Source organism: Mauremys reevesii, linkage group 9, assembly GCF_016161935.1.
Source record: "Mauremys reevesii isolate NIE-2019 linkage group 9, ASM1616193v1, whole genome shotgun sequence".
NCBI lineage: Eukaryota > Metazoa > Chordata > Testudines > Geoemydidae > Mauremys > Mauremys reevesii.
The window spans coordinates 35,629,145-35,655,000 of record NC_052631.1 but is presented as its reverse complement, the minus strand read 5'-3'; the positions used below and the strand labels follow the sequence as shown (position 1 = coordinate 35,655,000).

Below are 25,856 nucleotides of genomic sequence, written 5' to 3'. Positions count from 1 at the left end.
CCTCATTGGCGCACACAGAGGAATACTTACTCTGCATGAAGACTGAGCCACTATATTTTTCCCAGTGGTTCCTTCACACCGCAATTAAGGTATACTGACAAATCTGCATCAGGAAGCTGGATCTTCCTGGGACTACACAAGTTCTGTAGGTAAGGACTTGAATCTCCAGGGCTGTTAGTACTGCACCTTTACAAACACTAAATTTCACTCAAATTTTATAATATAAAACCAAAAAGGTTTTCGGGTTTCTATATGGTCTTAATATTTCAGCTCACCATGACTTGGAGACTCATGGAGTGTAGCACTTCTGAACTTCTGAGTCCCATAGCTCAAAGCTGTTTAACTTTTAATACTGTATTGACCAATTAAGACTTTGTTTTAGCTAATTCAAACAAACTATGATCCTCCATCTTTATTTTATTGGATCCACTGGCACTCTTGACATGCTGCAGCACAAGATATCAGTTCAGTCTAATGAAACTGAACCGGTTTTGCTAACCAAGGCGCAGAGCACTTTCTTGCTTAATCACCTTGCTGAGCACCTGATTTTTGGTGAACTGGGCTACTAATACAACTTCTTATGCCTTACTACTAAGTGTTTCACAGGATTTATTTAAGTTCTACATTCCTTTATATCAAAAGCTGCATTAACTGGTTCTTATATAGAACTCAACTCAACACATCTCTATATCTTCGCAAGATATTGGTCTTATTATTGTTCATTATGAGTTACACTTAATAGATGTAGACCAATCCTGTTTGCTTTCCTGTCCAGTTACTAGTTCTGCTGAATTAGAGTTTCTCTCAAAACAGAAGCTTTTTGGTCACTTCTGTTCCAATTTATCTGTATATCCATACACTTATTATGTTTAGACCCATAGATTTACATTAATAAATGTGTCTAAAATCCATGTTACTTTATGGTTAAGATGAAATTTGTATTTCCTTCTTTTATCTGCATATTTGTGCTCTGGCGTAGAGGGTGTGGTACTGTGGTTGTTTCACTGTTAGATTACAGCACTGTCTAACACAGGGGTAGGCAACCTATGGCACGCGTGCCAAAGGTGGCACATGAGCTGATTCTCAGAGGCACTCACACTGCCCGGGTCCTGGCCACTGGTCCGGGGGACTCTGCATTTTAATTTAATTTTAAATTAAGGTTTTTAAAATATTTAAGAAGCTTATTTACTTTACATACAACAATAGTTGAGTTATATATTATAGACTTATAGAAAGAGACCTTCTAAAAATATTAAAATGTATTACTGGTACACAAAACCTTAAATCAGAATGAATAAATGAAGACCCGGCACACCACGTCTGAAAGGTTGCCAACCCCTAGTCTAGCAGAATGTGCTGGATCTCAGCCTTGAACGCCAGAGTATGTAAGTCACAACCTCTGTCTCACTGCCTAGTCGGTAAAATGAGTATTATTCTTTCTTAACTAATTTGAAGATTTCTTGGGGATCAGTTAATGTTTATATAGCACTTTGGAAATAAAGTACTAAGTATTTAAATTACATTCTCTGGAGAAACAAGGGGTTGGTTCACTTGGTCTTTTACTGCTTGTGTTTTTCACCCTGAGACTGTTTAAAAAGTTTTAACTACAGAATTAAGGCCTAGTCTACACTTAAAGTTTTGTCGGCACAGCTATCTCAGTTAGTAATGTGAAAAAAAATCACACCCATAACTAACATAGCTATGCCAGCAAAAGCTTTATTGCAGAGGCAGTTACACCAGCAAAAAAGTCATTTTGTTGTATACCTTATTTCATTTGGGAACAAGTATAAGCTATGCCAGCAAAAGAACTCTTGCTGCTATAAATTGTGTTTACACCAAGAGTGTTTGCCAGTATAGCTACACCAGCAAACCCTTTGTAGTATAGGCAAGGCCTAAGGCTTCATACGTTTGAATATGATCTGACTTTCAGCCACTGATCAGTGTACACACCTACTAGCAACTGGTGTTTACTTGCAGAAGTATCTGTAATTATCCTCAGTATCACTAACTAATTCTAGATACCAGACCTTGATCCAGCCTGCTAGCACGCTCCACTGAAACATTAATGCGCAGTGTTACCACAATTTTTTTTTTTAAAAGTAACTTTTTTCCTGATTATCCTTTAGCAGTTCTGTTTGTTGTGAAAAGCACGTTGTTAAAATGTATAAAAGCAAACTTCAGAAGAATACTACCCTTAACTATGTTTCCTGCGTTGCCTTGAAATATCTGAACATTTGGATTTATGCATTGTTACGCAGACTTAGTTGCCAGAAGATCACCAAATCATACAAGTATTAATTAGAAACTCTCAGAATAAAAGATCGACCTCAAGGAAAATGCCTATTAAACACACATAGAACTTAATGAATTAATTGTAAAGACTGCAAGATGTGGTCCACAGGAAGTACTCATAGCCATAACTTGCATATTTTTCTCAATTCAAGTTAAAAAATACCTTTAAAAAAAAACAACAACAAAAACTTGTGTGCACCAAGCTTTTGCACAGATCATTTTATTCAGAAGCTGTAATAGGCTGAAAACAGGTATTTGGAAAGGAAATAATAATAATAATAATGTCAGCATTTGAGACTTATAGAAGGTCAGATTTCCTGCCCTAACAAGCTTAACGATTAATAAAAAACTACCTACAATGGAAGAAGGTGGTAGTAAAGTACAATACTGTCATTTTCCAAACTTAACTGGTTTTTGCAATCAAGTTTTTTTTGGTTCTGGAATATGAATTGTGGTCCGAGAGCATACAAGAGTCCATTCTACCACCTCCCTCACCAGAGACTAAATTCCCTTCTGAGGGCTTGGCTACACTTACAAGTTGCAGCGCTGGTGGAGGCTTTCCAGCGCTGCAATTACACCCCGTCCACACTTGCAGGGCACAACCAGCGCTGCAACTCCCTGGTTGCAGCGCTGGCTGAAAACCCGTCCGGGTTGGGGTATAAGGAGTGCAGCGCTGGTGATCCAGCGCTGCTCATCAGGTGTGGACACTCACCAGCGCTTTAATTGTCCTCCAGGGAATAAGGAGTTATCCCAGAATTCCTGTTCAGCCACTCTGCTCATCAGTTTGCACTCTACTGCTCTGGCCTCAGGTAACCCGCCCTTTAAATGCCCCGGGAAATTTAAAAATCTCCTTCCTGTTTGCTGCAGCCAGGTGTGGAGTGCAATCAGTTAATCTTTACAGGTGACCATGCCTCCACGCGGCAAACGAGCCCCAGCATAGAGCACTGGTGAATTGCAGGACCTCATTAGTGTTTGGGGGGAGGAAGCAGTGCAGTCCCAGCTGCGCTCCAGCCGTAGGAATTACGATATCTTTGAGCAGGTATCAAGGTCCATGCTGGATAGGGGCCATGATTGGGACGCGCTGCAATGCAGGGTTAAAGTAAAAGAGCTGCGGAGTGCCTATTACAAAGCCCGCGAGGGAAACCGCCGATCCGGAGCTGCCCCCACGACCTGCCGTTTTTACAGGGAGATGGACGCAATACTTGGGGGTGACCCCACTGCCAATCCCAGGACCACGATGGACACTTCTGAGCAGGGTGGGGGACAGGAGGAGGAGGAGGCGGAGGCGGCGGGGTGGGGGGAGGAAAACGCGAGTGAAGCTACTGGGATGGGGGAAGACACCCCAGAGTCCCAGGAGGCATGCAGCCAGGAGCTCTTCTCAAGCCAGGAGGAAAGTACCCAATCGCAGCAGCCAGCAGTTGCAGAAGGACAAGCAGAGCAGCGGGTTACCGGTAAGCGGCTTTTATTTTCTGGGTAGAAATGTTTCTGGAGAGGAAGGGGGGTTAGGGCTGCATGCATGCCAGCCTAGATGTGGAATAGCCCATTGATGTGGTCTATCACGTCACGGTAATCGGCTGCAGTAATCTCCTCAAAAGTTTCAGCCAGAGCGTGGGCAATGTGCCTGCGCAGGTTTATAGGGAGAGCCACTGTGGTCCTTGTCCCAGTCAGGCTAACGCGTCCGCGCCACTGTGCCACGAGGGGTGGGGGGACCATTGCTGCACACAGGCAACCCGCATAGGGTCCAGGCCGGAATCCACATTGCTGTAGAAGAGCCTCCCGCTCTTCCCTAGTGACCCGCAGCAGGGAGATATCTTCCAGGAGTAACGCCTGTGAAAAATGTTGGGAGACTCTTTAGTGAAGATAGTGATAGAGATAGAGAGATAGTGAAGATCACCCCTGCAGCTGCATCTTCACTCAACCCCTCTATCACTGCAGCTGTTCGGTGCACTTCCCCGAAGCAACCAGCACCCCTCTATCACTCAAGCCCCACTTCTCCCACTATGCAGCACCCCTCACTCACCATTTCGTGGCTTCTGTTGTGTTATGTGTGTGGTAAAAGAATGCTAAAGTGAGGACTAAGAACTCCTTCAGTGTGTGGGAATTACTGTCTGGATGAGATAATGAAAACAATGCTACCCTGTTAAATGTTGCCATTTCTGCCTTTCTAAAGTGACCTTGCCTGCTGGACTGACCAGATCTACCACAGCACAGAGACTGCAGAATTTGAGGAAAAATCCCCGAAAGAGCAAGGAGGACATGCTGAAAACTGTTATTGATCACTCTGCTAGAGAGTAAAAACTTGCAGGAGTGGAGAGAAAAGGAAAGCAGAATCCGCCAGAGGGAAAGCAGGACCCGCCAGAAAAATGCAGTGGCCAAGAGGAAAAGCACAGAGCAGCTGCTAAGCATCCTGTCGCGCCAAGCGGACTCTATCGAGTCACTCGTAGCCATGCAAGCAGAGCACTACCGTGCTACTCACCTCCCCCCCCCCGTCCCAAAGCTTTTTGCCTTGTGCCCCAATGTCAGCTCAAACCCCCCTTCCCCAGCATCCAGGTTCTTACCACCACCAGCTGCCTCCAACAACTGTACGTTCACCAACCAGCCCTGATAACTACAACCCTTACCCTCTGCACTCAACCCCCATCACCATGCAGTATATGCACCCTGAAGTGCAGGATTCATTGCACAGCACTCCGGACAGGACATATGCAAACTTGTGACTGTACAGTTCACCAATCCACACCCCTGCCCTCTTGTGTTCATGAAATGTTGTGTGTCTGTCTGTCTGTCAAGGAAGTTTTTTTCTTTTCAATAAAACAATTCTTGGCTTTGAAAACAGTCTTTATTATAGCAGATAGTGAAAGATACCTTAGCCCAGTAAAGAAACAGGCACTGCAAATCATTTTAGGGATAATAGAATAACAGTGTAAACCCTGCACTTCACTCCCATGCAAGGCAGCAAACATTACTGTTGGCTTTCAGCCTCAAATTCTTCCCTCAAGGCATCCCTAATCCTTGAAGCCCTGTGCTGGGCCTCTCTATTAGCCCTGCTCTCTGGCTGTGCATATTCAGCCTCCAGGACTTGAACCTCGGTGGTCCATGCCTGACTGAATGTTTCATCCTTCCCTTCACAAATATTATGGAGGGTACAGCAAGCGGCTATAACCGCGGGGATGCTGCTTTCCCCCAAGTCTAGCTTCCCATACAAGGATCTCCAGCGGGCCTTTAAATGGACAAAAAGCAGACTCCACAGTCATTCGGCACCGGCTCAGCCTGTAGTTGAACCGGTCCTTGCTCCTGTCAAGCTTCCCTGTATAGGGTTTCATGAGCCAAGGCAGTAACGGGTAAGCGGGGTCTCCAAGGATCACAATGGGCATTTCAACGTCCCCTACTGTGATCTTCCTGTCTGGGAAAAAAGTCCTTGCCTGCATCTTCCTGAACAGGCCACTGTTCCGAAAGATGCATGCATCATGCACCTTTCCAGGCCAGCCTGTGTAAATGTCAATGAAACGCCCACGGTGATCCACAAGCGCCTGGAGAACCATAGAGAAATACCCCTTCCGATTAACATACTCTGATGCTAGGTGGGGGGGTGCCAGAATAGGAATATGCGTCCCATCTATCGCCCCTCCACAGTTAGGGAAACCCATTTGTGCAAAGCCATCCACAATGTCCTGCACGTTCCCCAGAGTCATGGTCTTTCTTAGCAGGATGCGATTAATTGCCTTGCAAACTTGCATCAACACGATTCCAACGGTCGACTTTCCCACTCCAAACTGGTTTCCGACCGACCGGTAGCTGTCTGGAGTTGCCAGCTTCCAGATTGCAATAGCCACCCGCTTTTCCACCGTCAGGGCAGCTCTCAATCTTGTGTCCTTGCGCCGCAGAGTGGGGGCGAGCTCAGCACACAGTCCCATGAAAGTGGCTTTTCTCATACAAAAGTTCTGCAGCCACTGCTCGTCATCCCAGACTTCCATGACGATGTGATCCCACCACTCAGTGCTTGTTTCCCGAGCCCAAAAGCGGCGTTCAACGGTGCTGAGCATTTCCGTTAATGCCACAAGCACTGTAGTGTCACACGCGGCAGGCGAATCGATATCGATATCATCGTCAGACTCCTCACTGTCACTTTGGAGCTGAAGGAATAGCTCGACTGCCAAACGTGTTGTGCTGGCGACACTCATCAGCAGAGTCCTCAGCAGCTCGGGCTCCATTTGCCACAGAAATCGCGATTCACACACAGAGAGTAAAACAGAAAGACACTCACAATGGCGCCAAACGTTGCCGGAAAGAGTGAATGCTGGGATGTGAAGCGATGCACCACGGGGCGTTGGCACAGGAAGCGGAATGACCCGCACACTTCCTTCCCCTTCCCACAATACTCAGCGCCAAAATGGGACGAGGTGCTCTGTGGGATAGCTGCCCACAATGCACCTCTCAATACAGCGCTGGAAAGTGCTGCAAGTGTGGCCACACTGCAGCGCTGGTAGCTGTCAGTGTGGCCACACTCCAGCGCTGGCCCTACACAGCTGCATGACCAGCGCTGTAACTCCCAGCACTGCAACTTTCAAGTGTAGCCAAGCCCTGAGAGTGGCTAACTTAAACCACACTAGAACCCTAGTGCTACAGATCCAAAAAACTAAGGACTCCACCATCCAAGCTGAAAGAAGACATTTATTAGCTATCAGGCATTGAAGGATCTTTACGTTCTTTCTGAATTACAACCATCCAATTGAGGGCAACATGTTCACACATGCATCATTAATGATTCTGCTCCCACAAAGTCAATAGCAAAAATAATAACTTGGACACATGTAAATCCGGAACAAGACTTGTAAATCATTTTGCTTAATATCTATCTATTTTCCTCAAATACAACTAGCACAGAGTTTCAAGGAGATTCCACTACGCTGTAAGTTTGATGGGAGAGTCACCATCTGGTTTTCAGTTTCAGGATAATAAGAACATTAGACTAAAGAGAAATTCAAATTAGGGTAATTTTTTGTCTTCCTGTAATTCTACAGCACCCTGATTATATTATCTTCAAGATTTGCTGAGCATTTATACAGTATGTTTAGAAGTCTCCAAGCCAAATTTAGAGGTGATAATAGAGGTGTCCTAATCTAGGACTTTAGAGTGGAACCTCATTGCAATTTTACACCTCTCAGAAATCTGGCAATCTGTAAATTGGGTTCTCACTCACCAAAAGATAAAACAGCAGACTATGTTGAACGTGTAAACGTAAATATCATGAGGCAGTTTAAGACTACTCTATTAGACTTGCCCAAGTCTGAGAAAAGTGAAGGCTCCTTTAACTGGAAGAGAGAAACAATACAGAACCAACTGCCCAAACAAAAACAAAATAAACTATGTATTCTGAATCAATTACCCTTACCTTTTTGCTTGGCTTTTGAAAGCCTTTTCCATCCCTGAAGCACAAGTGACAGCAAGAAACAAAGAACTGAACAACACTTTCAATAATCTCTGCTCTGTCTACCAAATAACTTGACAATGAAACAAAATTACCAGTTTACCATTTTCTTGTTCATTTAGGCTTTTTAGTAGTTTATCTTTGAGATAAATTACTTCTCTTGGAAAGCAGATTACTGTGCATACCTTGCTGGTCCCCCTCCTGCCACAGTGGTCTAAAAGGAAAGCAGCTTACACTTCTGAAGACCAGGCTGTAAATGATGAAAAGTGGAATACCACTATTACCCACCATGTACATGAGAATGTCTCTAATCATCACCATTGCTGTCTGATGATCATTCCACGCTTGGTTTAGTGTTTGAAGAAAGTTGTTATTCAATGAATTTAACACATCTTCTCGCACCTGTAACGAAACAGGAAGATAATGACATACTACCAAATTAGTTTTGACACTAGAAAGTTCTGCTTCAAGTCTGAAGCCAGCTACTACATATGTATTTGCTGTGCTACTATCTCAAGAATGCCAGCTACTAGGGGCTTGATTTTCCTAAGTGCTGCCCACCAACAGCTCCTATTCAATGGAAAATGCAGGTGCTCAGCATCTTGCCCAAGAAGGGGGGGGGGGGGGAGAGAACAGACCAAAGCTTACTGACCATTATCTGCTTCGAAAGTGATGTCTGAATTATTAAAATATGAATAAAGCACATTACTAATATCTGTAAAGGTTATGTTATTTAGCTTGCCTAATATGCAGTGTCAAAACTAAGTGAATATTCCTGGAGATTTAAAAAGTCATTTTGTCCTGATGACATCCACTGCATGTACTTTTAAGTTAAAGCATTGTTTCATTTATGAAAAAGATTAATCTTTAATACAAACAAAAAGCAAACACATATGTACATTTTGGACCAATCATGCAAATATTAAACAAACAGCTAGGAAAAGGAAGGTTTACTTACCACAGATACCAAGGCAAGGATTGTTACTAGCTAATATACAACATTCTATATTTGTTCTCGAAGAATATTAGCTGCACATAGTTGGTACAGTCCCTTTGTAAGTAAGGGGCAAATCAAAATAAAAACAAGATTTCTATGACAGAAATGAATATTCTGACTCCCTCTGCACAGCAGCTCAAAACAATGAATAGCACTGTAAAGTGTTACAATCAGGAGTGAGTTTAGGTGGGTCACTGGACATGGCAAAGTTTAAAAAGTAAGGGATGGTATGAAGAATTGGCAGCAAAGAAGAGTTTTTAAAAAGCATTCATATAGATTCCTCCAGATTGTAGCAATGCAGTCACTAACAACAGAACTGCAGCATAAAGAAAGGGCTAGGGAGTGGGCAGGCAGTAATTTATAATAAGGAGGTTAAGAATGACATTTTATTAACAAATTCCCAACCTATTATATTAATTTATTTTTAACCATTAATGCTGTTTGTCTACTGTTGCATTCAGCAACAATGAAACCAAACTAGTTCCAATTCTCATGAGCTACCACCATGTTGCAATGTTTAAATCATAATTAATTATTGGAATGTTACTAATGACTGAGTTTATTTATAAAATTTTGTAAAACATTTTTTGGGGGGATAAAGTATGTTGTGCCATAATCCTCCTTTCTCCTCTTCCAGGTCTTGCATACACGTTCTGCCCTTTACCTCATTCCTATGTTCAGACAGAATTCTCCCCCTACCATCTAGGAGGAAAGCCAACAAGAGTTGGGGAAGCTCTAGAACACCTTAACCATTAACTAGGAATTAACTCCATCTCTAGAATCTATACACAGCTGCAGGCAGAAATCATGAGAAAAGGTAAAACATAAAAAGGAAGAGTGATGTTTAAAAATATGGTCAAAGCAAACTTACAGAAAAAATAGATGCTGGTTTAAAAAAAGAAAGAGGGCAGCAAAAATTCCAACTTTAAGTCTACGAGTGGATAATTCAGTGCACGTTATAAAACAATCTAGGCATTTTTTATAACACTTGATATCCACCATGGTGTGTAAACAATAGCAACACTTTGTTAGAAAGTAAATATAATGAAGAATAGGATGTCTATGCCTATTTACAGAAAGAGGCTAAGTCTGTGGATTGGGAAGCAGAAGAGACAAACATTGTTAAAAAGTGACAAGTTTTCTCTTTGTAAATTTTGTACATGTGTTTAGGAAGGTGGTGAATTTTCTTAAATCATAGTTTGATACTTCTAGAGGGCTGCAGCTCCAGGGTCTGTTAGCTTGACACTGACTACCTGAACATTTGTTAACATATGGATGGATTTTCTAATTATACAGAAGTAGCTAGGTCTGGGCCAGTGAGAAGGGGGATGAATTTTGTTTGGTTTCAGGTCTCTGTATTCACAAGGGCAGTGTGAATGATTCAATTGCTGAAAAATTCATATAGTGTCTAACTGAGGTTATTTAGAGCTTGGTACCTTATTAAAGGAACAGTTTGAAGGCTCTAGTACTCTAATTTTAGCAGTCTCATTTAAAGCTTTTGCCTTTTCCAAATTATCAATCTCTTGCTTTCAGCAGTCGTGAGATAGGTACAGAATGTGCTGCCAGTCACTGTACAGCAGGATTCCCCGTGAATTTATCATCCCTTACACTGTAAGTGAAGTTACTGGAACAAAACAGCATTAGATGGCTTTGTTTTTCTCAATTTTACAGTCCCATAACATTTATCTCCACATGGGACTGTTTTAACATTCTCTGTCATCTAGAAGCCCCTGGGTGCCTGTCAGCTCCTGGTCAAACTGCCTAGACAAAGTAGAGTGCATTAATCCATACAATACCCTTTACAACTGAGACAGAAGTTACTGCATGGCATCTTTAACTCTATGTTGAGTTTCATCTTTGATGCATATACATCAATGATGCCCAACATGCAAACCATTTACACTTGGCACCATAACAATATGGAATAGTTAAACAATACTACATGTTCTTTCTTACGGAATAGATTATAATTAACCAATATCACCCAAAAGTTAGTTGTTTGCAAATGACAGTAAATTAGCAGATATAAGAAATATAGACATGTACAGCCCTCTATATTTCTCACATACCAGAATTTACTTTAACCAGTGTTTGGAATGTTTTCAAAGATGCTGAGGCATTATGCTGAGTGTTTTTAAAACAGGTAGAAGCACTTTGGGTGCCTGCTTCTTTGCACTCACTTTCCCAAAAATATTTCTCTGCCATTTCCTCATCTAAGACACATATTAAGCCTACCACAGTTTGCATAAAAAGAAGGATCTGTGGTCACTAGGGGTGTCTTCACTGCAGTTAGTAAGGGCTACAGCCCAGACATTGCCCCTAACCCCATTCCATCTTCCAAAAAAAAACCTCTAACCAGAGCCCTGAGGGTGCTTCAAGCCTGAGCTAGCAGGCACAGCTGAGAGTTCAGGCTCAAGATCAGGGTTTTGCTTCAGCCCAGGTTAGCAGCCCACCTACTTTGCGGTGAGAATGCCAGATAATCAAACTTGGGTGCTGTTAGCCCTTCAAAACATATCCCGCAATTCCACCTGAGCTCTGCTTTGTATATTTAACTCCTCCATTCTTCTGCACTGGAAGCCACTGGCTCAGCATTTAACCCCCACATTCCCTGGGTCCACTTGAGCTGCTTTCCACAGCACTTGAACACAGGTGCTGTCCAAGAAATCCTCACTATGGTGACCAGATGAGAAGAAGGAAATATCACGACACCAAGTAGGGGGGGGTGTCCTGCCGGCGGAGCAAACAAACAAAAAAAAAACCACGGAGTGCCGCAAAATATTGGGACAGTCCCAATTTTATCGGGACGTCTGGTCACCCTACTCCTCACGGGCTGCTAGGTGGCCAGAAGCTGACACCAGCCTTTTGGTAAATCTGTGCTGTGACATCAGTAAGACCCGTACGCTAAGGATGAATTCAGAAAGTGGCCCAGTTCAATGCATCATTAAGAACCAAGGATATCTTGCTAGAAATCCAGCCCAGCTTAGGAGCTAGTACAGTACCATTGTACACAGAGCCACATAGCTCTGACTTGGATAGGGCTTTGCAGCGTGGATGGCTCATGCAAGACTAGCCTGGGCTAACTCTGATAAGATGACAAACCCTACCTAGCCTTGTTCACATTTCACAACACAATAAACACTCTGGAGTTATAAACTAATCTGCATAAAATATAATAGATAACTGTGTTAAAGGGTCGCTCAAGCCTTGCAATCAGTGACACAGCTCAGTCACTGAACTTCTCTTCAGACTTTGGGACAAACTGAACAAACTAGCAAAGAACTATCTGAAGGTTTTCTATGTGTGAGTTATCTATAGAACTATACAGAAGATATACCTGTATTTGTTTCAGTGTATGTATTTAAGAATAAGTTAGATAGCCTCTATATTCACAAAGATGAAAGCTTGCACAGGATTTGTTTTAGACTTTGATTTAGTCTAGGGCTGTCGATTAATCGTAGTTAACTCACACGATTAACTCAAAAAAATTAATTGTGATTAAATCACACTGTTAAACAATAGAATACCAACTGAAATGTATTAAATATTTTCGGCTATTTTTCTACATTTTCAAATATATTGATTTCTATTACAACACAGAGTACAAAGTGTACAGTGATCACTTTATATTATTTTTATTACAAATATTTGCATTGTAAAAATGAAAAAATAAATAGAGTATTTTTCTATTCACCTCATACAAGCACTGTAGTGCAATCTCTTTATCGTGAAAGTGTAACTTTCAAATGTAGAGTTTTTCTGGGACATAACTGCACTCAAAACCAAAACAACGTAAAACTTTAGCGCCTGCAAGTCCACTCAGTCCTACTCCTTGTTCAGTCAATCGCTCATACAAACATTTACGGGAGATACTGCTGCCTGCTGCTTCTTTACAATGTCACCTGAAAGTGAGAACAGACGTTCGCATGGCACTTTTGTGGCCAGCACTGCAAGGTATTTATATGCCAGTTATGCTTTGGTACCACCACTCCAGACGACATGATTTCATGCGGATAATGATCATTAAAAAATAATACATTAAATTTGTCACTGAACTCCTTGGGGAAGAATTGTATGTCTCCTTTTCTGAGATTTCTAAAAATAACTACAGCACTTGATCCAAGGTTTAATAATCTGGAGTGCCGGCCAAAATCTGAGAGGGACAAGGTATGGAGCATGCTTTCAGAAGTCTCAAAAGAGCAATACTCTGATGTGGAAACTACAAAACCTGAACCACCACAAATGAAAATCAACCTTCTACTGCTGATATCTGACTCAGATGACTAAAATGAACAGGTGTCGGTCCACTCTGCTTTGGATCATTATCGAGCAGAACCTGTCATCAGCATGGACACATGTCCTCTGGAATGGTGGTTGAAGCATGAAAGGACATATGAATCTTTAGTGCATCTGGCATGTAAATATCTTGGAACGCCGGCTGCAAAGGTGTCATGCGAATGCCTGTTCTCACTTTCAGGTGACATTTAAACAAGAAGCGGGCATCATTATCTCCTGCAAATAGTAACCAAACTTGTTTGTCTGAGCAATAGGCTGAATGAGAAGTAGGACTGAGTGGACTTGTAGGCTCTAAAGTTTTACACTGTTGTTTTTGAGTGCAGTTATTTTTTTTGTACATAATTCTACATCTGTAAGTTCAACTTTCATGATAAAGAGATTTCACTACAGTACTTGTATTCGGTGAATTGAAAAATACTATTTCTTTTGTTTTTCACAGTGCAAATATTTGTAATAAAAAAATAAATATCAAGTGAGCACCGTATACTTTGTATTCTGTTTTGTAAGTGAAATCAATACATTTGAAAATGTAGAATACATCATAAAATATTTAAATAAATGGTATTCTACTATTGTTTAACAGCTCAATTAATGGCGATTAAGTTTTTTAAGCATTTGACAGCCCTAATTTAGAGAGCTCTTGGCTTTTAAAGAAATTTAGCTTTTTTTTTTAATCTCTAATAGTGTTTTTCTTATTCAAATTTTCTCCTTGCATAGCTTTACTTTTAACTAACAGTGTTAAATAGGCTGTGCAGTAGATTTATGGTATAACATTTTTCCTTTTGCAATTTTGAGATCTGGTACAGCACAAACAATTCAGCCCTGTAATTCCCTAAACTACACACCATTTAGCCCTGCTAGCCAGATCCATCTTCTGTAGGGAGGAAAATAAATTATAAAAATATGATTTCCACTTCAGGAAGGTACCTAAGTATGTTTAAGTACCTCCTGAACTGGGGCCTTAATCTGCTTTTTAGCTAAAATTCTACTTAAAAGCTTTTATTGCAGAAGTTTTCCATTCATTATAATATGGTATTATTAAAGTAAAAGAGTTTATACATTTGTGACATTGGATACTCTTTATTCAGATGTAGCTTTAAAATAAGGCATTACAGTGTAATTTTATGTTTTCCACCAGGAATATATGCTTCCCACCCAAGTGCCCCTTTTATAGAGGAAAGGATAAAACGCATGATACTGAATGACATTTGCTTTCTAGCAAAAAATTTTTACATTTTTTAAAATATGCACAGCAGATTAAGGTATTTATAATTACATTTTACAGTAAACACACAAACACACACAGTATGCCAATTACCCATGAGGGAAAATACGTTGTGGTATGCTATTTTAGTGTCAGTATGAGTTATCTTACCAGGTTTAAAAAAAAAAAAATAATCACCACCACACACACAACTTTCTCCTCTAACATTTTAACTTTTCATTATTTTTAACAGTCGTTTTTCTTTTTAACTTGCCATGGTATTGCTTATCAGCAAATGGTTCCGGGGCTCTAGGCCTGCTGGCTTTTGTTATATTTAGGGTGAGATTTTTGTCCAGGCATAGCTGTGTTGTAAAGGGAGCAAAGGGACAACACTATCTGGAATGTGTGGGACCAAGCCATGGAAGGGTAAAGCCCTGAGGTGAAGCTAGGAGATAAACCCAGGGCAAGAAAACAGACACAAATGAAGTGCAAGGTGACAGATACAGATGGCATAGGACCAGCAGTGATGTCACCAAAAAATGGTTACTTGCCTTTCATAACTGTTGTTCTTTGAGATATGTTGCACATGTCCATTCCACTCTTGGTGTGTGCACACCCCACACATAGATGCTGGAAATTTTTCCCTCAGAGGTACCTCTTTGGGCAGCTTGAGCACCCTATGCCGCCGTGCACCACTGGCGCAAGGATAAATGGCTCAGTCGACCCTGAGCCCCCTCAGGTCCTTCTGTCTGGAAACTCCGATGTAGAGAGGTAGGAGGGTGAGTCATGGAAAGGACACATGCAACACATCTCAAAGAACAACAGTTACAAACGTTTAGTAACGTTTTTTTCTTCTTTGAATGATTGCACATGCACATTTGATTCTTGGTGACTCCCAAGCACAGGGATCGGCGTTACATACACACACACACACACACACACACACACACTGTAGTACAGCTCGACCAAATTTGGCATTGTCTCTAGAGTATTAGATGATGGCATAATGAGAAGAGAAAATATGCACTGGTGACCAAGTTGCTGCTATACACATGTCAAGGATAGTGAATCTGTGCTAGGAATGCCGCTGAGGAATGTTTGCAATCTTGTAGCGTGAGTAGCCAGCTTGCATTGTGGGCAAATGTTTGCTAGATCGTAACAAGCGCAGATACAAAAAGATATTCAAGATTAAATTCTCTGTTAGGACCCTGAAAGATCTTTCTTTCTGTCCGCTATAGCCACAAAACAGTTTGGTCCTGTCTATGTAGAATGCCAGTGCTCATCTAACGTCCAATGTGTGTAACCGTAAGCTGTTGCTCATCCCTATTCGCATGTGGCTTGGGGTAAAATACAGGTAAGTACATGGATTGATATGAAAATTTGCAACTCCCTTAGAGAGAAAACTCAGATGAGAGCATAAGTACACCTTATCTTTAAAGAAGACTGTACAGTGGATCAGATGCAAGGGCACACAGTTCAGAAGCTCTTCTGGCAGAAGTGATAGGAATTAGGAAAACCATCTTCCACAAAAGGTACAGTAAACAGCATTTTGCCAAAGGCTCAAATGCTGGTCGCGTAAGTCTAGACAAAACCAAGTTCAACTCCTAAGGGGAAACAGGCTCCCTTAGTTGAGGGCACAATCTTTTCAGGCTTTTAAGGAATCAAATTGTCATGTCATTAGAAAAAACGTAAGTTATCCACATGGAAAGCTGATACTGCTGCCAGGTGATCCTTGATAGAGAAAACTGCTAAACCTTGTTTCAGGTACAGCAAAAAGTTGAGTATATGTTGGATGGACACATGCATTGGTGAGACGCCGGTTTGACAATTCCAGATAGAGAACTCTTCCTAGAGGAGAGCTTTCTGCTACTTAGTAAGACCTGGCAAACTTGCTCCAAGCAAGCTTCCTCTTTGGGATTTAACCCTGGCATTTACAGGTTGTTAAATTAAGGGACTTCCAGTTCAGGTGGAGCAGCTAACTGTGGTCCTGAAAGATCAAATCCGGGTGCAACTGAAGTAAGACTGCAATTGCCACTGAGAGGACCAGTAGGGTAGAAAACAAGTGTTGACAGCAGCACACTGGGGTGTGGTCCCACTTGATCTTTATAAGTACTCTGTGTAGAAGTGGGATTGGGGGAAAACCATAGTAAAGCTCTTCTGTCCAGGGTAACAGGAAGGCTTCTGTGATGGAGCCGGGTTTGAGGCATTGCAGGAAACAGAACCGACAAAATTTTCTGTTGTACTCGTTCACAAATAAGTCTATTTAGGGAGTCCCCCACTGCTGGAAAATGCATCTGGCTACATCTGGGCAAAGAGACCACTTGTGGTGATTGGAAAAGGACCCATTCAGATGGTCTGCTGGCTCATTCTCCATCCCTGGCAGGTAAGAGGCCTTGAGGTTGATTGAACAGGCTATGCACAATTTCCACAGGAATTCCTGACAAAGGAGGAATGAGAGAGCCGCTCCCTGCCTGTTCAAGTAAAACACTGCTGTACTGTTGTCTAAGAACGAACACATTTCTCCCACTGATATGAGCTAGGAAAGTCTAACAGGCAAGACGAATCGCTCTGAGCTCTCTGAGGTTGATATAAAGAGTGAGTTCCCTTGAGGACCAAAACCCTGAGTTCAGAGGGGCCCCAGGTGATCTCCCCACCCTAGAGGTGATACAGTCATCAATGGTTTAAGGCTGAGGAATGGAATGCCCACACAGACACTGACAGGCTCTAACTACCAATTCACCTAAACTAGAACCTGCAAAGGTACCATGAGCACAAGGCCCAGATGAAGGTGGCCGGGTGAGGCCAGCCACATCTGGATGGGCCTCATGTGCAGCCTCACATGTTGTACTATACGTACACACAAGGCCATGTGCCTTAGGAGTCTCATACACTTTTGGGCTGTTGTGACGGAATGAATCTTGAGGTCTGTCGTGAGAGATTAAATAGATTGGAATCCTGATTCAGAGGAATGCTCTGGTCTGGGTAGAGTTCAATACAGCCCCTATAAACTCCATCTTCTATACCAGGCAAAGGATAGACTTGTCTGCATTGATTAGAAGGCCTAAGGCCTTGAAGGCTGACTATATGAGTTGAATGCTAGATATAACCTGAGCTTTGGACCAGCCACTGACTAACCAGTCATCTAGGGAACGGTAGACCCCGTGCTGCTAATCTACTGAGGAATGCTACTACCATAGCCATAGATTTTGCGAACACATTGGGAGCTGCAGACAGGCTGAACGGAAGCTCCATGAACCAGTAAGGCAAGAGCGTCACTAGGAATCTGGGGAACTTTCTGTGCCCTTCATATATCAACACACAAAAGTAGGCATCTCTTAAATTGAGGGCAGCATACTCGTTTCTAAGATCCAGAGAGGGAATAATGGACACTACGGTGACCAGGCAAAACTTTATCTTTTTGAGATAGATGTTGAGCTGACACAGGTCTAAAATAGATCTGCAGTATCCCTTCACTTTCAGTGTTAGGCAATAATGGGAGTAGAAACCCTTCCCTCTTAAATTCTGTGGAACCTCCTCTATGGCTCCCACCTGAAAGAGATTAAACCTCCTGGACCAGAAGTTCTTTGTGAGAGGGGTCCCTCAAGAGGGACTAGGAGACATGGTGAGAAAGAGGAGTAGAAATAAATGGGCGGGTGTACTCCACTTCTACTGTGCTCAACACACAGCAGTCTGTGGTGATACGGGACCAAATACTTAGGAATTGGGAAAGGCATTTTGCAAAACAAAGGAAAAACAGGGTCTGGAATCACTGGTATGACCAGGGATGGCGAGTTATATGGGCCCCTTGGTGCCAGGGATCCAGCAAATCCAGGGCCCTGGGGCCCATCTCCACCAATGTTTGGGGCCAGGTGACTCCACCAATGTTCGGGGCCAGGTCTCTCTTCCAGCCCCATCTGCCACCACGCATGCCTCCCCCGGAGCATCCCTCGGCACCCAACACAGGGGAGGTGAGGGGCCTTCCTGAATCTAAGAAGGGCCCGGCCCCTAGGAGCATGTGAAATGACAGTGCCAGGTGAGTGTACTGCTAGTGGAGGAAAGGGGGCCCCTCCCCTGGATCTCTTTGCTGCCGGTGGGGAGAGGGCTGGGTGGACTGTGGAGTCCTCCTCTCTGGCCCCAGCCCCAGGGCAGTCTGGCTGAAGCCCAAACTCTTCATCCCCAGCCCCGCACCCCCAGCCAGAGCCCTCACCCCCTGGCACCCCAACCCTCTGCCCCAGCCCTGAGCTTCCTCCTGCATCATGAACCCCTCATCCCTGGCCCCACCCTGCAGCCCTTATCCCTCCACACCTCAACCCTCTGCCCTAGCTGAGCCCCCCTCACACCCCAAAGCCCTCATCCCCAGCCTGAGCCCTCACCCCCCGCACCCCAATCCTCTGCCCCAGCCCTGAGCCCCCTCCCACACTCCAAACCCTTTGGCCCCACCCCATTAATTTTGAGTCTTTTAATGAACGGAGCTTAGCATCAGTCTGCCCTGAAAAGAGGGAGAATCCCTCAAAGGGCAGGTCCTGCACAGTCTGCTGGACCTCCAGGACTGCAACAGGAGCTCCTCCTGAAACCATGGACCTGGCAGCCAAGTAAGCCATATCCAGAGCAGCTTGCAGCAAGGCCCTTGTCACCGATTTTCCCTCATCCACTAGCAAGGAGAACTCCTGTCTAGCATCTTCTGGGAGCATGTCTTTAAATTTTAGCATGGAGTCCCATACATTCATGTCATACCTGCTCAACAGTACATGCTGGTTTGCAATCCTGAGCTGCACCCCTACAGTAGAATAAACTTTCCTACCAAACAGGTTTATCTTTTCTGAATCTTTTGATTTTGGGGTTGTACCCTGATGTCCCTGCCTTTTCCTGTCTTTAGTAACAGATACTCCCAGAGGAGGGAATGGGAGTACAGGAACTCATAACCTTGGGCAGGCACATACAACTTGTGCTCAGCCCTTTTTGATGTGGGGAGAAAGAATGCAGAGGTCTGCCACAGACCCTTAACTGTCTCACTGAGAGGAAGAGCCATTCTGGAAGGACCTGCAGTGGCAAAAATACTGATCAGGCAGCGTGAGGATACTTTTCCTTCCTCCACCTGTATGCCCAGATTTAAAGCAACTCTCTTCAACAATTCTTGGTGTGACTTATAGTCATCTGGGAGAAGATGAGGCAGTCTCAGGAGGGGTCATGTCATCAGGGGAGGAGGAAGAGAAGCCCAGCACTGGCTGCAGATGCTCCTCCATTTCCTGATCTGCAGGGTCCTGTTGAGCTGGTTCTTGCTGTCTGGTACTGGACTCTGTACCAGAGTCAAGAATGAGTGCTTCCTGGTGAGTAGCTCCATGCCTGGGCCTTTCCAATGCCACCAAACAGAAATGCCCAGAATTTGATCTGGAAACAGGGGAAAGACCCACGGATTCAAAAAAATAAATAAATAAAATAATTAAAAATACACTGGACAGGCATAGAGCACCCAGTGATCTCCTGACCACCCACTTCTATGGGTACTCCCATGACAGGATCCATGAAAGGATGGAAACATCTGGAGGAGGGGTAGAGAGTGTGGCTCCAAGGCTGGGAAATGTTGCACCTGACCTCCTATTCAGAAGGCAACAACTTTCCTTCCGCTGACCATCGAGGCGCTGTTCCAGACAATCCATGCCGGCGATCCATGCCAACGTTGAGAGGTCCGCAGAGAAGCAAGCATCATGGATTTTCCCTTTGATGGTACGGAAGGACAAGCCATCAGGGGTACATGAGGCTGGCATGATACCGAGTGCTGCAGCAGTCCGGCTGGTTCTCCTGTGTTCACCAGAACTGATAGCATCAGCTCTTGTACTGCCGGCAGTACTGGCACCGACAGAGAGGAGGTCTCTGGCAGCTGCAAATGCCTCTGGTATGATCGATTCCAAAACAAAGTTGATACAATGCAGTGCCAGAGATGTGGAGGGTGCTTCCTCTGACTCTGGACTTGACAGAACGTACCTAAGCTGCTGTAATCAACAGTGCCATATTCTGCAGCTCTGAAGCAGAGGTGTGCTTATACTCAGACCATACTCCACTTATCCCCATGCCTAGCAGACTTCAGTGCTGGGGATCTTCCCCTTTCAGCAGTCTGCTTCTAACGCCTCTTCTCAGGCACTGGGGATGGCGAAACGGTTGTTGGGACTCAAGCACAGTAGAAGGCGCACTCCTTACTGACGCTGAGGCACTTGGTGCCAAGTTTTACCAATCTGGCTCACATGGAGGTCTCCATTAGTAGAAAGTTTAGCCTAGCTTCACAATCTTTCTTCGTGCAAGGCTTAAAGTCCCTGCATATTTGGTAATGCTCCCCAATGTGATCTTCCCCAAGGCACTTCAAGCAACTTGAGGCTGGGTCACTCAAGGGCATAGCCCTATGGCCCGAAATGCAGGCCTTGAAGCCTGGTGACCGAGACATCCCTCAGCACCAGGAATCAACCAAAATCATCAGATGGAGTAAAAACCTAACAAAACAAACACTAAACTATTTACAATAAAATGCAAGAGAACAGCGTTCACTGAGAGTACATGGTCTAGATCAGGGGGTCTCAAACTCAATTTACCTTAGGGCCAGTGTCAGTCCTCAAATCCTCCCAGTGGGCCAATAATGTCATTTGTGCTGCCCAGAACCTGCCCCCCAAAACTCCACCCCCCACCTGTGTAAGGCTCTGGGAGGGAGTTTGGGTGGGGGAGGCAGTCTGGGGTAGGGGATTTGGGTACAGGCTCTGGGAGAGAGTTTGGGTGGGGAGAGGGTCTGGGGTGCAGGCTCTGGGAGGGAGTTTGGGGGTGGGAGGGGGTATGGGTGTAGGCTCTGGGAGGGGGTCCTACCTGGTGCTCCGAGGCGGGCCAGGGGGCCTTCGCACGCTGCGGCCCCCATGCACTGCCCCCGCAGCATCCCATTGGCCACGGGGCACTCAGGGTGGGGGCAGCATGCAGAGGCACAACCCCACCCCAGGGCCTCATGGAGTGGCCAGCAGCCACTGGAGTGAGCAGGAAGATGCCGCTCAGCTCCGCTGTGCTGCTGGGATCCCTGGGGGGGCTGTGCCCGGGGGCGGCAGATGGGGCCAAGGGAGACACCCAGCCTCAAAACTGCTGGAGCCGCGTGGGCCACACTGGAGAGGCTCACAGGCTGCAGATGGCCCGTGGGCCGGGAGTTTGAGACCCCTGGTCTAGATAATACTAAGTCCTGCCATGAGTGCAGGGGACTGGACTAGATGACCTCTCGAGATCTTCCTGTCCTATGATTCTATGAAGAGCAAGAAGAGCAGTTCCAGGGACCATCACGGTCAATAAGAAGGAATTGAGTGGGCTCAGGGTCAGCTGGTCATTTATACTACAAGATTCAGTGGCATGCAGCAGCAGAGGGCACTCAAGCCACCCAGATAGTTACCACTGAGGAAAAAAATTCCAGCAACTGTATGTGGAGCGAATACACATGTGCAATCACTTGAAGGACAAAGTCATCTATCAATCCATTTAGATTTGATAGACAGTACGATCTCTTACTACTTAAATGCACCATGGTTTAGTAGATATGACACTGGACTACGAGTTAGGACACCTGGTTTCTGTTCTCATCTCTACCATTGAACTGCCATGTCATCTTGGACAAGGAACTTCACTTGTTCCATTTCTCTTCTGATTCTTTACCTGTCTTATCTATTTAGAATGTAAAGTTTTGAGCGCAGAAATGATTTCTTGCTTTCTGTTTATGCAAAACCTAGCTCAAAGAGGCCTCAATCTTGGTTGGCATCTGAAGGTGTAACTATAAATTCAAGCAACTACAAAAAGCTATTTTTAACCTCATTAACTACACACAATACACAGAAGAAACTGGAAATGTAAAAAAGTTAGTTGTCCCATTACCTACAACAATTCAGACCTATTTCATACATGAACCACTGTGAGGGTGGTGTAATACTTTTATCTAGCTAAAGTTAATATATAGTTTTTGTGTTTAATTTTATCCTTCTTAAATTTTATACTTGTTACATTTTAATTTTAGTGCCAGTGCTCACAAGTGGGGCTGGCACTTGGCAGAGGCAACCAGTAATGATTTTAATTACAACTAAATATACTGCAAAAAACATATCAGATAGTGGCTTTTTGTTTGTTTTTTAAAGTTGCATAACTTTTTTCCTCAAAAGGTCTGGTCCAGGGGTGGGCAAACTATGGCCACGTCCAGCCCGTTGGACCTTTTAATCCAGCCCTCGAGCTCCTGCCAGGGAGTGGGGTTGGGGGCTTTCCCCGCTTCGGGCTCCAGCCAGGGAGCAGGGTGGGCGGCTTTCCATGCAGCTCCTGGAAGTAGCAGCATGTCCCCCCTTCAGCTCCTATGCATAGGGGCAGCCAGAGGGCTCCACATGCTGACCCCACCCCAAACACGGCCCCCCGCAGCTCCCATTGGCTGGGAACCGTGGCAAATGGGAGCTGTCAGGGCGGCGCCTGCCAACGGGGCGGCATGCAGAGCTGTCCGGCGCCATGCCTCTGTGTAGGAGCCGGAGGGGGGATGTGCCACTGCTTCCGGTAAGTGCCACCTGGCATCTGCATCCCTGAGTCCATCCGTACCGCCCCCACACCCGCCCTGATCCCCCTCCCGCCCTCCAAACCTCTCGGTCCCAGCCCAGAGCACCCGCCTGCACCCCAACCCCCTCATCCCCAGCCCCACCCCAGAGCCTGCACCCCCAGCCGGAGCCCTCACCCTCTCCGCACCACAATGCCCTGCCCCAGTCCAGAGCCCCCTCCCACACCCTGAACTCCTCATTCTGGCCCCATCCCAGAGCCCACACCCCCAGCTGGAGCCTGTACCCTCTCCTACACCTCAGCCCCCAATTTCATGAGCATACATGGCCTGCCATACAATTTCTATACCCAGATGTGATCCTCAGGCCAAAAAGTTTGCCAAGCCCTGGTCTGGTCTCTTCCTAAGTCAAGTCTGGCTGAACACAACTTTCAACAAGCAATTAAAGATAGCAGAGCAAAAGTTCCAAACTACACAAGAAAAATATACTTTTGTGTTCCAAACTTGAACACCACTAACCATAAAAAAATGCTTTCAAATAAATGAGTAGCAGTTTGCTAATCTCTAGCGTCTATTAACCACAGAAACTTCTGTATTACATGCACAGCGCATGCACCATATCTGGTATACTTAACTACAAGAACATTAACCTGTTCTCATAAGGGTATCCACAAAGAATGGAGCCCCAGTTCCAGGGCTATCTACCCAGTGGGATGCCTTGGAACCACAGACCCTGCAGTTCCCCCTGTTCAATGCAGTCTGGCAGGTGAGCTGACAGGAAAACAGGCAGATATTTAAACCTGCCTGTATTCTATTGGAACTTCATCAAATCAAGCTGTTTCCACTAAACCTTTTGATTTTGACAAATTAGCAAAAAATGTTTTGTCAGATTTTCCCAACCAGCCCTAGTATCCATCATTTGTTCTTTGAAGGTATAGATAAGTGAACACCTGCGATTAGAATGCATTCCAGTGATTTAATTAGATACTTAATGTTTCAAATACTGACATAAGAAGTAGTGTTGGAAAGAGCTATCAAAGATGTAATGATTTTTCCACTAAACTTTCAGTTAAGAAAAATGCTCAGTTAAATAGATTGAACTGTAATTAGTTGTTTCATCTGCCTTGCAACAAGTACTACAAGAAAACTGAAGAGATGTCTAGTTTCAGAGTTGAACCAATTTCTACCACCTGTGTATACACTCCTGAAATGTTATTTTTTATTTCTGTTATTAAAATAGCACCATTTTATACAACCAATATTCTGGACATAACCACACTTTAATGTCACATCCTGAAGCTGGAACGCACAGATAAAAGATGACAGGAATTGGTTTTGAAATTGAAGACTTAAAAAAAAACAAAAAAAAACCCACCAACCAAAAAGACCTCTTCATTCAAGTTTTATTTTTCTGCACTTTTACCAGGAAGTCACCTTTCCATGTGAATGGTTAGATGTTTGGGGAAACCAGTTCGTATATAATATGGACATTTTCTATATTTAGTCATTTTAAAACCAACTAATTTAAAGAATAAAATTCAGCAATTAGCTTTCTCTTCATGAATAAGTTATTTCAATTGTAAATACTGACAAATTTTGATGATGTCTGATTCACACTTCTACTCTTCTGTGAGCACAAGCACGTGCACATACATAGAGGCCCTTTCATTACTCATTTGAAATATGAATTTACCAGACATTGCTGAGTTTGTATTAGTTAAGCTCTCAGAAGCATCAGATAAAAAACTCTAATTGCATGAAAAAAACATTTCCAGGTAAAAACTGTATAAGCATCCCATTCAGAGCTGCACTACAATACCTCGGTCCTACTCAACTTTTGTTATTTAGAGTCACTGGCAGTTATCACAACTGGGCTTTCCTACATGTGTAGGCTTTTTTTTTTTTAAAAAAAAACCCACACACAAATAATAAATAAATAATGAGCAGAAGCGATCAGACCACCACAAGAAACTCATTCTGACCTCATGTCTAACCAGGTGAAAGATTACTGCACTAATGTGTGTTACCTAGTGTAGGCTGTAAACACCACTAAGCCCATGATAATGCAGAGGTGTTTACAGGCATAGAGATCTAAAAGTCTCAGACATTTACCATGTTACATGACTAGTCTTGACAAATTCATTAATATATCTGAGGCATTAATATATTACAATAAAAGGGCATATACGTGCAAAATCCTTTGGTCACTTTATACTCAACCTGTCCTTGCATTCACACAGTGTAAGAACATATATATTTAAAGCTTATTTTAGATTGAAGTGGTCTGGAGCAAAGTCTTTAAAACGTCTTCACCTGAAAGAACCACCAAAAATGGGAAGAAGTCCACTGATTACTGCAACTCACTAAACTGTGCAGTAAGGGCATGATAGGCTGTGATTCTACCTGAGTGCCTGGGTCAGTACATACAATGGGCACATTGGAAAAGCAGCTGTTCTCCAGGCTGCATCTTTGATTCTACCACAAGTGCTGGATCTCTTTAGAGCAATAAGTTTCAACTCAGAAAAAGGTCAAGTCAAGGCTGGGTTTAGCTAACATGAGCTAGCTACGCCAGATCTAAACGTGACTGCTTTTCTTCAACACAAAGCCATAGAGGTCCAATCTGTGGCTTGAGGCGAGATGGAAGGTCTTTATATCTTTTATCTTCAGAATCAAAAGGATTGTTAGTTTAAAATTTGGGGCTAAATTACATGTATGTTTTGAAAAGACTGAAATTTAAAGACTCAGACTGCTCAGGATGTTTTTTGCCAAGTTGATTTTATGCATTGATTGATGCCTCTCTACTCTCTCTATATAATGTAATCCCAGCACAACTATTTCATTAGTCCATGAACAAAGCCCATTACAAGCAAGTTCTGGGAACTAACTGCATCCCAGAATAAGATTGAAAAAAAGGGGTTATTACTACTAGTAAGTGAAACAGAGTTCACCAAAGAAAGCCACTCAATTCTATCAAAAAGCCACAAACTTAAAAAAATTAACAAAAAATGAACAGGTTAGCAGACAATAACGATTCAACTAAAAATGGTTTCTTGATTCACATATTCATAAACATTTAAATTTGCACATTTCATTATTCATTAGTAGT

General features: G+C 43.7%; 1 protein-coding gene across 3 annotated transcripts in view; it reads right to left on the bottom strand.

Annotated features, from left to right (window-relative positions):
* The window catches only part of CUL3 (cullin 3), a 116,643-nt gene that overhangs the window by 58,157 nt on the left and 32,630 nt on the right, over positions 1 to 25,856 (bottom strand). For 2 of the 3 annotated variants that reach the window (XM_039488153.1, XM_039488155.1), the window contains exon 3: positions 8,009 to 8,122. The exons of the other annotated variant lie outside the window; for it this stretch is intronic. In XM_039488153.1, the coding sequence (XP_039344087.1) occupies positions 8,009 to 8,122 (114 nt within the window). The remainder of the gene's footprint in view (positions 1 to 8,008; positions 8,123 to 25,856) is intronic. 3 annotated transcript variants of the gene reach the window in all.